Source organism: Cetorhinus maximus, chromosome 13, assembly GCF_964194155.1.
Source record: "Cetorhinus maximus chromosome 13, sCetMax3.hap1.1, whole genome shotgun sequence".
Taxonomy (NCBI): Eukaryota; Metazoa; Chordata; class Chondrichthyes; order Lamniformes; family Cetorhinidae; genus Cetorhinus; species Cetorhinus maximus.
In genome coordinates this window covers 26169651-26183779 of record NC_135891.1, presented here as the reverse complement: position 1 = coordinate 26183779, position 14129 = coordinate 26169651, and the positions used below count along the sequence as shown (strand labels likewise).

Sequence of the window (14129 nt, the reverse complement as noted above, 5' to 3'; positions counted from 1 at the left end):
AAAAATGATTTATATTTTTAGCTGCTGTCCATGTTCCTTTATGGTCAGAGCACAGGTACTTCCTGTTATAAAATACTCTAATTTATAATATTCAAAGGTACTTCTTCTAGGGAAATAGTCTCAGAGCATATGCTGAACTCAATTAGAAGTAAATTTCTATGGGCCATTTCTGTAGATTGAGATAAACTCCTAAATCCCTGTCAGAGACCAGTTTCTAAAAGTTCGGAAAGCTAGCAGGAAATTATTAGTTTTCTCTCATTCTAATAATACTTTTTTAAGAATGTTCAGCTGAACTGTGATGCTTGAGATGTGGCAGATAGATGCCTTTTTAGTTGTTTCGATGAACTGTAATAGACATTTAATAGAAGATGAGACTGTGATTTTTTTTGTCAAGTGTCCAAAATGTAGCTAAGATGGAATAGCTTAATGTAAAAGTGCTTTTCAGTTGCAACCAAATAGTCTTTCACCTGATTGTATTTCTCCATACAACGCCAACAAGACCAAGCAAATGAACTGAGTGTGTAACAGTTACCTTGCTTAAAAACAAGTTTTTCAAGATGCTGTCACAAGGCTTGGACCTGTTTATTGTATTATTGATTGACACTTATGTATTATTTTGGCACTGACCACTTTTGGTATAATAAAAAAAAATCTATCCAAGCTATGTTATTACAAGCTTGTGTGGACAAGCAAAACAGCTCTTATCAATTATTTATATCAAGGGTTGAGCTCATCTACTGGACAATTAGGGAAAAGAGGCTTAATTTACATAAAATGTAATTATACAGTCTCCAACTTTTTGTAAAGGGCCTGTCTTTAACATAATTTCTGTGACACTATGGACTGGATTTTCAATCCAGGATTGGGAACACGATGCTTGGATCACTTGTGGGTCCTGACACCAGATTTAACATGCTTGGCATGAATGCCAGCTGCATCCCAGCCGGTGCCCTCATCCAGCATGTGAAGGCACCATGAAAGGGCTGAGGCAGTTGAAAAGGCTGATCAGGGGTAACCCCGCAGGGGGCATCAACGTCATCCCTTGCCTCTTCAGCCCCTCTGACTGTGGAAACATCCATGCTGCACGGTCCTGCAACAGAAGCAGGTGCAGCAGCCTCACAGGTACCTCCGTGCCAAGGATGGAAGCCACAGGCATCTCAGCCACAAGCAGAGACAAGGGTGCAGGCTGCCTTGCCTCACCTCACCCACTGAGGGAAGCACTCCGTGGAAGTGGATGGGAAAATTGCACCATGTCATTAGATGCACTTGATGGGTCACCTTGGTGGTGTTTTCTCTGTGGGTCATTAACTTTCCTTTAATAATAATTGCTTATGCCTATGATGAGATTTGTGTGTCATTATCGCTTGATATCAAAAAGGACATTGAGTTAAGGGGCAGGTTGGGAGGTGGTTGGTGGCTTGGTTCCCTGCGATGCCATGGTCTGTGTTGTGGGAGACCCCATTTTCAACCTTCCTCCTCCCTGTCCTCCGAAGAGGAGGGGTGTTCCAGGTCCTTCACTTTATCCAGCTCCAAACCTTATTCTATAGTCATGTTGTGCAGCGTGCTGCAAATGACCACAACACAAGGCTCTCTGGCTCATACCGTAGGGAACCACCTGAGCGGTCAAGGCAATGGAAGCGCATCTTCAAAATGCCAATGGTCTGTTCAGTGCAGGTTCTCATTAGTAGATGTTTCTGGTTAAAGTGTCTTACTCATTGTGTCTGGGTCCCGGAAGGGTGTCAGGAACCATCCCTTCAGAGGATATAACTAATCCCCCAACAGCCACCTCCACAGTCCGGATGTTGGCCTGGTGAAGTGTGGCACCTGGGACTCTCGCAGGATGAAGGCATCATGACAGCTTCTTGGGGACCAAGCACAGTCCTGCAAGATGAGCTTCCTGTGGTTGCAGACCAGTTGGAAATGCATTGAGTGGAAACCTTTTCTGTACTGGGATTTGACTGGCTGGTTTGCTGGTGCCTTGATGGTGTTATGTGGTGCAATCAGTGACCCTCTGGACCTGCGGGAATCCATTGATACTGACAAACAGCGATTCCCTCGTACCTGTCTCAAAATGGACGTAGTTCTCCGCCCTCCAGAATAGGACATCTATGACCTGCCTGATGGTGTGATGACCTGGTCCTTAGCTGATCACTGGAAAGACCTGGATGCATAGAAATTCAGGGTGACAGTGACCTTGATGGCTGCACGAAGGTGACTGCTTGGGGACCATGAGGCCTCAGGTCATTATGGACCAGAGCATAAAAGTCTGAGACCATCTGCCTGGGCAAGCACAGTTTCCCGCAGCACTGTCGCTCTGTCATCTGCAGGTCATTGACTCTTGGGCTGTACAACCAATGTCTTAGATAACAGCTTCGTCCCCTTGTGGCCCCTTATTGTGCTCATCTGGCTTCCACCTGACCAGGAGGATACATCTACTGAGGCTCCTCTTTGTTACTCTGTCCAGTGTCAAAGTAGCCTGTTCCCATCTCAACTCCCACAGCCGCTGCTTGTTTGTTCACAAGGCTCTACCCACCTCTGATGCTCAAGTGATGCAAGCAGTTTCACAACCCTCCAACAACTCACTGTTCCCAAATTCCAGCCTCTTGGCGCCAATGATGGCAACTCTGTATAACCGGTTGAGCAGTTGAATATAAATCCCCATTTCCTAAGTTTGTTGCCCATTTCATGCATTAGCACTCATGTCTCCCTGCTGTGTACATGACAGCTGCACCCTGACATGTCCCAGGCCCTCTGTTTTCCCATGCCTTCTGATTTGAAAATCTAAACATGCTGCTCCAAAGCTTGTTAATGAGCTCCACAAAAAACCAACAGCCAGTTAACTGGAGACGTACAGATTGCTGACCCCCCCCATCGCCCCCCCACTCCCGCCCTCCCTTTGAAAATCACGTCATGCTCCAGAGGCTTCAGGATCCAGCAAGACCATCCAAGAATGCTAGTCTCAATGCACACCTGCATCACAAAAATTATGAAAACTATTTAGCCCTGCTCATCTGAACAGATAACTATTTCAGTTGGGTTGTGCCACAAACTTTACGCACATCCAACAGTATAAGCAAGCATTATTTAAGTTATTGGTCTGCACCTCTCGCATTGAACATTGATTCAAGATTAGTTACTCAGTTTCAGAGACAACTGAAGCAAAAACAAAATAGGTTGGAAATAGTCTGTAAGTCAGGAAGCATATGTGGAGAGAACTGACCAGTAAGCATTTGAGACATGGATCTTTCTTCACTGAAAGAGGAGGCTACACTTCTCTATGGAGGCTTCCGCAAACCTCTGCAGCCTCCTGCAACAGTATCTGTTGCCTAATGACCAGAGATACAGCCACAGGCTCTGAGTCACCTCAGCCTTGAATTTTTATTCCAGTGAATCCTTTCTTTCTCCTGCAGAGGACACTAGCTGCAACTTGAAGTTTGCAGCGGCATTAAACAGGTGATTGATGCTCTCCTTGCTAAGGTCAAGCAGTAAACAGGTGATTGATGCTCTCCTTGCTAAGATCAAGCAGTACATCACCTTTCCAATGACCTAAGCAGTTAATAGGAGAGAGTTTGTGGTTTTGCAAGCTTTCCTTATGTGTGGGGCATGATTGATTGTACACATGTGTCCATCAACATTCATCAAAAGAAAAAGATACCACTCTATCACTGTACATCAGTTGTCAGTTACAGGAACAGCATCATGCAGGTTTGTGCAAGATACCTAGGGAACTGCCAAAATGCTTTTATACTAAGGTTCTCTGCCATTCCCACTCTATTTGACTCTGTGGGAAATGTGACAGGATAGTTTCTTGAGCACAGCAGGTTGATAGATCTGCAGACCTGGCTGATGACACCACCACGCTCAAACAGCACAAATATAATTGAAAGTAAAACATTGCAAATGCTGGGTCTGAAATAAAAGTAGAAATATATACAAATATAATCGAATCAAGGGCACAATCCGGAACCTTATAAAGCGCACCATAGGAATGCTCAAACAGAGATTTGGGTGTCTGGATTATTACATTATGCCTGATTGTGTCATGCATCATTGTGGTCTGCTGCATGTGGCACAACATTGCAGTGCAAAGAGACCTGCATTTAGAGGAGAGCAGCAACAGCGCAGTCATCATCAGCAAGGAAGAACTTGGGGAAGAAAGGAAGTAGCTGAAGGCAGAGCATCACATCTGCACCTTGAAGCCAGAATGGCAGGGATGTAGAAGTCCTCTAAATGGTTTGAATATTCTTCAGTGTAAGATGAAGGGGGCTTCTCACATCCCTGCCCTTGATAACTCAAGATAGAGCCCCTCTGATTACAATCCTTGTGTATTCTTCTTCATGCTCTTTGTCTTGCGATGAAGAACATTCAAACCATTTAGAAAACTTTTATATCAATGACATTCAGACAATGCAGGCTCAAAAGTAGCTATGAAACCATACTGCAGATCAGAATGCCAAATATGATAAAGGTGATCAATTTGATTTCAATCATAATAAACTTTCCATTTGTTTCTCGCTTAGCTGACCTTCCTTAAAGAAAATTTCCTAACTACTGTACCTATGAGGCACTATCCTTGTGGCCTGAGTAAAGTTGTTGGAAGAGTGTTGCTCCTTGTGGAGGAGACTTGAGATGTTTGCAGCCAGTGACATCTGAGTGCTGAAGTCTGTGAGGGCTCAGACACAGTCTGCTGCAGCTCAGCTGCTGTGGCTGACTTGTTGGCACTATGGCAGGCATTGGTTGGAGTGGGTGAATGTGAACAGTTGATGACTCCCTGAGGAGTCCTTTAGGATGTCAATAAGATCTTGATGCCATTTTCATTGGAAAAAGTAGCATAAGCATTAAGAGTTGGATCCACCTAGTCTTACAGGCATGAAGCACTGTTTAAATGGACATTGATCTACAAGCAGTCAGGGCATTGGAATCTGTTTACAATTCACCTGGTTGGATTTTTTCATGTTTCTATATTGGAATTTGCTAACTTACAGTTTGCTTCTGCTTCAAAACAATCGAGAAACGCAGTGCTGAAGACGGGAGACATTCTAGTCATTCTTTGGAGGAAGAGGAGTGACAGGAGACATGGAGGGTCAAAGAACTTCAAAGACTTGCAGTTAGGGCTTTGAGGAGAGCTGCTCAAAGGCATTTCAACCCTGTCTGTGAGGTCTGTGGACCCTGAGTTCAGTTTTTTGAGGAGCAGCGCATCAAGTGGTTGTCTTTCTCCAGAGATGTTATCAGAGGTCTGCGCAGGCTCTTACGATAATTACGACACATTGCCTGCAGCAGTCTTGCCTCAGGCTATTTCCAGGCTTCAGCAAGTGCCATTAGTCACACTAGGCAGTCTACAGTCCACCTCTACATCAAGCAGATCAAAGAAGCTTTCTTTGCCAAATGCATTACATTCCCCATAGGCCCCAGTAGTCAGCAGGAAAGGTTAACAAGCTTTTTCTGCCATATAAGGCTGTGATTGAATGCACCCTTGTCACAAGAGGCCAACGTTCAGAAGAATGCAATATTCCCAAAGAATTGTAGGGCTGGAGGAGGTTGCAGAGATACTAAGGAGTGTGGCTATAAAAGGATTTGAACACAAGGATGAAAATTTTAAATTAGAGATTTTAAGAGACTGAGCCAGTGTAGCCCAGTGAACACAGGGTTGTTGGGTGAAGAGGATTTGGTGTGGTTTAGAATCCAGGCCACTGAATTTTGATTGAGTGAAATATATGGAAGGAAAAAGATAGGAGGCCATTGGATTAGTTGAGTTTGGAAGTGGAAAAAGTATGGATGAGAGTTTTGACAGCAGATAATACGAGGCAGGGCTGGAAATGAGTGATGTTGCAGTGTTAGAAGTAGGTGGTCTTTAAGATAGGGAGGATATAAAAGGCCCTGCTTATTGAACAAGTTCATATGTTTCCTGAATAGTGCAAATATTTTCATTTTACATGACAAAATGATTTCTTTAGACAAAATACATTAGAAATAACACTGGTTCATTTAAAATATGCCTTAAAGGAAAACAGATTTTATCTTATGGCATACTAATTTGATTTTACTTCACGTATCTGATATATTAATGCCTCTTGTAAATCTAACCAGCAACTACTTCCTCTTACAATTGATGGCTTCATCCTTGGTCCTTCTGTGCCTGTTGACATTCTTAGCCTCAATATCTCCTTTGACTTCAAAGGGTACTCTCATCTTTTCCATTACTGCAATTGCCTACAGAAATCTTGGTTTCCTCTTATGTGAGTTTTTTCTCTAAACCACTCTTAACTTTCTATAAAGCCTATTCCATCCAGGACTTGAATATTGCTCCTATATTTTGGGAGGCTCTTCTAATACCTCTCTCACATGTCTACTTTTGATGCCAGGAAATCTGAATGTCTGATAGGTGTTCCTCCCCTCAGCTGTGGCTCTAACCTGTCTCTCATTGCAATTTTTCTTGCCTCTACTTTAGTGCTATTACATGGTCCGTGCTTCTCTGAAGCTCTCTTTCTCTTAAACTGCAAATATGCAACTTACAGGCTCTCTTGCCTCTCTTCAAACTTAGTGTTGATATCAAGACTTATTGCACAGTTTCTGACTCTACAACGTTCTCTCCCAGGATATCGTATCTATGGAACTCCTTATTTCCCTGGGCCTTTGCTTCTTCCTGCAATGTTAAAGTTTGCTGTCATCTACTCTCTATTCAAAATGACCTTGTCTTCTCTTTTGATGGTGTCCTACACAATGCAATTTGGCCCTTCATCTTGGTTGCCAATAAAAAATAATAAATCTGTTATAGTCCTGTTGCTGCATTTTGGGCACTAAAATACATGGTTGTCCTTGTTTAGCGCAAAGAAGCTAACCAGAGTCAACTTGAAACCTGTGTTTTAATAGCTGTGTGTTGCCCATAGGCAAAACGACGAGGAGTATCAGGTTGGGAAAGCAGTCTCAGACAAAGGCCAGCACCACGTATAATTTTCCAGGCAGGAATTTCCTTTCGCCACAAAAAAAAGAAAGAAGATAATATTATGAAACCCAAAAAGGACATGAACAGTTCATTGGTATGTACATAAACTGTATGTAAGGTATGTCCATTGAAAAGATGTTGTTTTTATTAAATTATTTCTATTATTAGTTGTGACAGTAGACTTTGACCTCAAAATAGGGATGATATTAATTATTAGTTATAAGCAGATCAGTTATTATTAGGTTCTGTCCAAGCAACGCAAAACCTGCAACTAAAAGTGAACCATTAAAATTTAAATTATTTCTATATACTGTGGATAAGTTCAGAAGGTGCACATTTGGCACTCAAGATAACAGTACGGTGTTGCATAAAATGCACATTACTAACACGATATACAATTCTGCTTTTCAAAATTTTAGCATCTTATCCTTCTTATTTAAAAGTGTTATTTCCTGCTGATACTGGTTTCCTCATTTGCCGTGGAGTTCCTGGGTTGGAAGAGAACATAGGTTACCAATAATCATTTGCAAGGCCAGGAGCATCTGATAGGGTCCCACAGGAGAAGCACCCCAGCATAAATTCAGTCTGTTTCAGGTTGGGTGAAAGAATAGTTAACCTTTACAGTGGCAGCCATATACAAATGACTTTTAACATGGGAAGAAATCACTCTCTGTAAATATTATGATTTCTGCCTTCCTATCCAACCTTGAGAATGTACACCACCAATTAACAGATGGGGTTTACCAGGATCTGTTTCTCAAGACACAAGTACTTGATTGAAGGGACACTGTTTATTTGTGATTACTTGTGGAAACTTGTGGCGATATCTTATAAGCCACCGCAGGTATTGCAATTGATATCTACTGTCCTACTTAAGAAGCCTTTCCCTACATTTTCCATTACCTTTGGAAACCTTTCTAATTCAAGACAATTACTGAGCTTGAATCTGAAATTTGCACAATGAGTTTTCTGCTGGGAATCTCACTTAACATGATCTATGTGCTGGAGGAAGAGGGGCTCGAAGTCATACCATTCAGGTTTCACCAGAGGAGAGCCAACTCAACCCATCACTGATCTTCCAGAAGGATGAATAGACCCTTGATAGCGATTTCCAAAGCTTTCCCAGGAAAGAAAGAGCTTGCATTTACGGCAGGATGTTCTAAAGAATATTTTTCGATGATAAGTCATTGTTGTAACGGGAAGAAAAAATAGAAAAAAGGTAGAAAAATGCAGTAGCAGATTTGCACACACAAAGGTCAGTGACCGGATCTGTTTTAATGATGCTTGTGTTGGATAACTATTGACCAGGACACCCTGTTATTCTTGGAATAGTGACATGCAACTTTCTTTTTATTCATTCATGGTATGTGGGCATTGCTGGCTGGCGAGGCCAGCATTTATTGGCCATCCCTAATTGCCCTCGGAAAGGTAGTGGTGAGCTGCCTTCTTGAACCATTGAACCACTGCAGTCCATGAGGTACAGGTACACCTTCAGTGCTGTTAGGAAGGGAGTTCCAGGATTTTGACCCAGCAATGGTAAAGGAATGTTGATATAATTCCAAGTGGTGTGTAGCTTGGAGGAGAACTTCCAGGTGGTGGTGTTCCCATGTGTCTGCTGCCCTTGGCCTTCTATGTCCATCTGAAAGGGCTGGTGGAGCCATAGTTTACATCTTATTTGAAAGGCAGAATCTCTGAAAGTACAGCACTTTCTCTATTGCATAGAATCTTAGATCACATACTCAAGTCTCTGAAGTTTGTAAACATGACCTTCTGACTCAGAAATGAGAGTGCTACCATTAAGGTAAACCTGCTACCTAAGAAACTGTCACAGGAGCTTGTGCTTTCGTCATGACACTTTAGGAGAGCTCTATTTCTTGCTGTAGATAGAGTTGCAGCCAAGATGCCAACATGCAGAGCCCTGACGGTGGTAGAAAAAGTGGCCACAGTTCTCACCTTGTATGCCATGGTCTTATTTTAGAGATCCAAAGGGATTTTTTGTCTATGATTAGCCAATAGACTGTGCACTCTTCTATATGGCTAGTCATCAATGCTTTCTTTGCTAAGGAAACTCAATTTGTACAATTTGACTACTCCCACAAGGGTGACTGAGGGGTTCAATAAATTTATCATATCTGCTGAATTTTCGAAGGTTGTCAGGGCTACTGATTGTACTGTGTGCCTCAAATGTAATTCACTATATTTGTAAGAACTGCAAAGGCTTGCATTCTCTGAAGGTGCAGCTAATTTACAATGACAGGCATAGGTTCTTGCATGTGAATTCATGACTTACAGGGAGCTGAAATGATGCTTTAATATTTATTCAGTCTAAGATTGTAGCTGTATTTCAACTAGAGGTTTAAGAGGCAGGCCGGCTGCCTAACACCTGGATACTTTGGCTTCCTCATACTCTGTCTGTCACCATGTTTCAATTCCTGATTTACACTATCTGCATCCCCTCAAGTGAATTATCTCTAGGATGTTGAGTGCAAGGAAGACAGTGAATGATGAGTGCGCAAGTGATTGCCAGAGTTGCCAGAAGAAAAGGAGATTGTGAGTTTGAGATCCTCAGGAATTGTCTTTGCTATCTCCTGGTTTGTAGCTTCTGGAGGAAAAGACAGCGGGCCATAGCTTCCATGGAGTGGCAATCACAGTCGATTGTCACTCTGATCCTTTCCACTTACACTAAAGTGTAGCCGCACCTTTCTGGCCCGACCTTCCGACTTGGGTCAGGTGAGAAAAGTGCAGTAGGCTCCCAAGGCTTTCTGTCGAGTGCAAGAGAGTTGAGGGAAAGGAAGACACGCCCCGCTTCTTTACAGAACTAGCTGCCGTAAAGTGGGTAGGTTTAAAAGTCAAGCCACTTTGAGAAGCCAGGGAGAAAATAAGCGTGTAAGGTAAATAGGTAGGTTTGCGGGGGTGGGGGAAGGGGTGAGGAGCGGTTGGGGTAGCTGGGTTCGGGGGCGTTAGGTGGACAGTGGGGTGGGATCAGTTTGTGAGTGAGGGGGATTGTGTGGACAGTGGTGGGGGGGGTCGGTGGTTGTCAGTGGGCGGTGTGGTTGTTGAGGGCAGTTGGGAGATTAGTAGGGGGTGCGGGTAGTCAGTGTAGTAGTATGTGTCTGCATACCATTGTAATGTGAAGGTGCTCAACAGAGCAAGGGTCAATGTGGGACTGGAGAATAGCACTGCCCACAGTATGATTTATAGAGTCACATGGTAATAGACTGAGAAAACAGTTTAGAAAGAACACTCTCGATGCAGCCAGCATGGAGGTAACAGCACCATGCATGACCGTAACCTGGGACAAAGGTTCATGTTTAAATATACAAGTCTCAAGATCTCACCTTTGAAACAGGTGGGAGATCAGTGCTATCAGCATTGTACAATATGGTTGGCAGCAGTGATTGCTTCTACAAGATATCACATCAGACCATAACTGACATGATGATCTGTGGTGAACCCAGAACAGCATTCCAAGGTATGAAAAGCTAAAAGCAACTGAAGCCTAACTAGAAAGACAAGCAACTAAGAATAAAACTTGAAGAAAAAGTTGAAGAAGCTTCACTACAGACATGGAAGTGAGGAATCCACCAGAGTAAGTGGAAGTCCATTATAGAAAGTTGCAAGAACCTGGATGACACGGTTTATGATATGATGAGCAAAAATACAAAAAAAGTGGCTGTACTTACATTTGAGTAAAGGCAGTCCCAAGGGCTCAGCATTCAGAGGGCAGCTGAAAGAGAGCTGCAAGTTAAAAACAAAGATTTAAAAGAAAACCAAACCTGTAAAAATTGGCTGGAAGAGTCAAAATTTTAAGCAGAACCTGCAGAATTAAAAAAAAGAGACCTGCAGATTTTAAGAACAAAGTGCTGTCACTTTAAGTTTAAAAAAAAGGACCCTGATTGGACCGCAAGCCTGCCAAAGCTCTCACAACGTGTTCAAAAAGCCATTCAGGAAGAACAGGAAAGGGGGAATCGCCCAGAAAAGAAATGCTCCTACCTTAAGTTTAAAACAGTTTTTTTACAAATAGGAAGGCCTACGAATGCTGGGGAGTCCACCAAAATCGGGAAAAGCACAGGCAATGTGTACAGAGAAACTGACAGCTGCAGAAACAATCTGAGAGGAAAATAAACGGTTACTGCACTGACAGCTCTTAAAGTTGTAATGACTTTTAAAGCAGTAACTACAAAAGGAAAAACCAGCCATGGATGGAAAATTAGAAGAGCCAGACACATTTGTGCTATGGAAAGGGCTAAACCAGACCAAAGAGTGAGAGTCTTGGAGAAGATAGTTTTAAGTTTACAGAAGAGTTATAAGATTAAATAAGGAATCAGAAGAAGTATAAGATGATCATTTTTTATTTACCTTTGGCTCGTTTGCTGGTGAAGGGCTCCACAGCCAACATCTAGATCCATACTCGACAACTTTTGGTGAGATATTGAAAGGCTTTGATAGATATTTTAAACTCCCAACAAAGTGCTGAGGGCAACAAGAGACCCCAGAGAGAGTGCAACTCCCAGTAAAGTGCCAATGGCAACAAGAGACCCCAGAGAGAGGGCAACTCCCAATAAAGTGCCGAGGGCAACATAAGACCCAGAGGGAGGGCAACAAAAGACCCCAGAACGTGAGGTAACTCAAAGGAAGCAAAATGTGCCAAAAGTAAAGAAAATAGGAAAATGTTTGCATCCGAGTTGGGCCGGAAGATTTGAAGCACAAGATTCAAGCTGAGTATATACCTCTGAAAATGCACGATAAAATGAAGTGTTCAATGAACCAAGCTGTTCGAGATCTGAATAAACAAATTTCAGAGACAACACAAAGGTAGCAGGAGGAGATAAGGATCCTCAATTCCAATTGGCAAATCAAAGCAGAAGTTGGGAAATCTCAACCAGATGTACAGCCAGGCAAAACAGCAGGCAGAAATGGCATGCAAAGAAGTTGCAACCCTTAAAGACTCCATGAAGAATCTATATGCAGCCATGGAAAAATCTGAGGAGCTAAAAAAAGGTGTTGAATATTACTTCAGAAAAAGCTTCATTGAAACTACCAATAGCAACGAAACGATGCACTGAAGCCCAGAGTGAGTTGGCAAGAGGTCAACAAGAAAATAAACAGTTGAAAGGACAACTGATTGCCCTTTTAAGATCAAATACAACAGGAATGCGTAACCATTTTAGCAACATGAAGACTGTCTTAAACAGCAGAATGGAAGCACAGCAGAAGAAACTCGAGGAGCCTATGCTGAATTACAGGAATAATTGAGATGAAGCAAGTGAGCTTTGCACAGAAAAGTAAAACCTGTTGAAAGATCTTCACATGTTACAAGAATCCCTTAGGTCAAAGTTTGTTCTTCTTGAAAATTATGAAGAGAAGGAAAATGAATTTAACATCACTCTGAGCAAACTGAAGAACCAGTTGGCAGAGAAGACTCAGCAATGTTTAATATTCCAGGAGGAAGCCAAAAGCTACAAGAAAGAGACTGAAGAAACAGTTGAATGGAAAAGAGGAGGCATCACAAGGAAAAGCCGTAGAACTTTCCAAACTGCAAGCGGATAATGAAGCCATGAGTAGCACAATTATAGAACTGAAACAAGTTAAGAATTCACTGGAGACAGGCCTGGCCAACAGCCAAAATGAAGGACGAAGTTCTGTTGCAAACAGATAAAGAAAGGACAGAAATGAGATCGGAAAATGTGAATCCGACACTGAAGTGCACGGCAGAAGAAGATAAAGCTGAGCTGAACGAAAAGATTCATACTTGCAAAAAGATTTCAAAATGAAACCGCAAACACGTGAGATTGTGAACCAAGTGCAAATGAAGGTACCTTTTGTGAAACACATACGTCCAGCAAGAACATGGCAGATGCCACGTAAAGAAAATTGGAGTCCACTCTAGGAATGAATGGAGTGCACATTCTCTTCGGAAGGAACAGGACAAAACAGAGTGCCAGAAAAAAGTTGTTAATGAAGAGAAACGCAACTCAAAGGACTGCAAAAAGTGAATCAAATGGAGATAGCCAAGTACCAGAAACACAGAGTACTACTACCATTTCTCTAAACATGACAGACTGAGATGTAAAAGAAATGTAAAGCCTCAAGACCGTTTGAATTTATAAAGTCAGAGACTTGAGATGGGGGTGCGGGGATAGCAAATAAAGATTGTATTGTAATATACCGTTGGAAGGAAGGAAAGTTTTTGTTGGAGAAGAAAGGAGATGTTGTAGTATGTGCCTGCATGCCATTGTAATATAAAGATGCTTGACAGAGCAAAGGTTAATGTGAGACTGGAGAATAGTGCTGTCCATGGTATGATGTATAGAGTCACATGGTAATAGACTGAGAGAACAGTCTGGAAAGAACACTCTGGAAGCAGCCTGCATGACATTAACCTGGGATCTGTAAATAGTTAAAGGTTAACAATAAAGTGATCATGTTTAAATATAAAAGCCTCAAGATCTCATCATTGAGACATCTAAAGGATCTATAATACAACAGTCAAGGGGTCCTGTGAGGGGTTAGGAAGATTCCATGGGAGGAGGTCAGAGGGTAGTCGGGGATGCGGTTGTGGTGGGATGGTAGTCTGGGGGTCCTGTGGGGCTCAGAAGGATAGTCGGGAGGGTGCAGAGGGTATTGGGAGGGGGACAGGGGGTAGTTGGAGGGATGGGACGGTGGTCATGTGGGGGTCTCGTGCGGGGTGGGGAGCATAGTCGGAGTGGGTGTGTGGAGGGAGTAGTTGGAGTGGTGGGGAGGTAGTTGGGAGGTCCTGTGGGTGGTTGGGATGGTAGTGGGGGAGCAAGGTGGGATGGAAGTCAGGGGGGTTCCTGTGGGGTGTTGGGAGGGTAGTTGGAGGGGAACCGAGGGGGTTCAGGAGGGTAGTCAGGTGGTTGGGAGGGCAGTCAGAAGGCGGTGGTCGGGAGGTCCAGTGCGATATGAAGGGTCAGTGGGGAATGGTGTCAGTACTATATTACCCAGGAGTTATAAGTGGTTTTAATTCTTTTAACTTTCCCCAGGTAACTATTTCTGTAAGACAGTCAGAACCATCCAAAGACTGTGATTTAAATCGCAATATCAGACGGCTCCCAGTACAGGGCAATTGCCCATCAGAAGTTTGAACTTGCTGGGTAATTGTCGTGCAATCCTTATGTCAGGACTTCCGGGAGTCCCCCAGCGCATCCTTGGGGTACCCCTTGGG

At 43.0% G+C, this 14129-nt stretch overlaps 1 protein-coding gene across 3 annotated transcripts in view; it reads left to right on the top strand.

Annotated features, from left to right (window-relative positions):
• The window catches only part of LOC144688497 (DNA (cytosine-5)-methyltransferase 3B-like), a 338320-nt gene that overhangs the window by 91355 nt on the left and 232836 nt on the right, over positions 1–14129 (top strand). For all 3 annotated transcript variants that reach the window (XM_078555140.1, XM_078555141.1, XM_078555142.1), the window contains one exon: positions 6888–7037. In XM_078555140.1, the coding sequence (XP_078411266.1) occupies positions 6888–7037 (150 nt within the window). The remainder of the gene's footprint in view (positions 1–6887; positions 7038–14129) is intronic.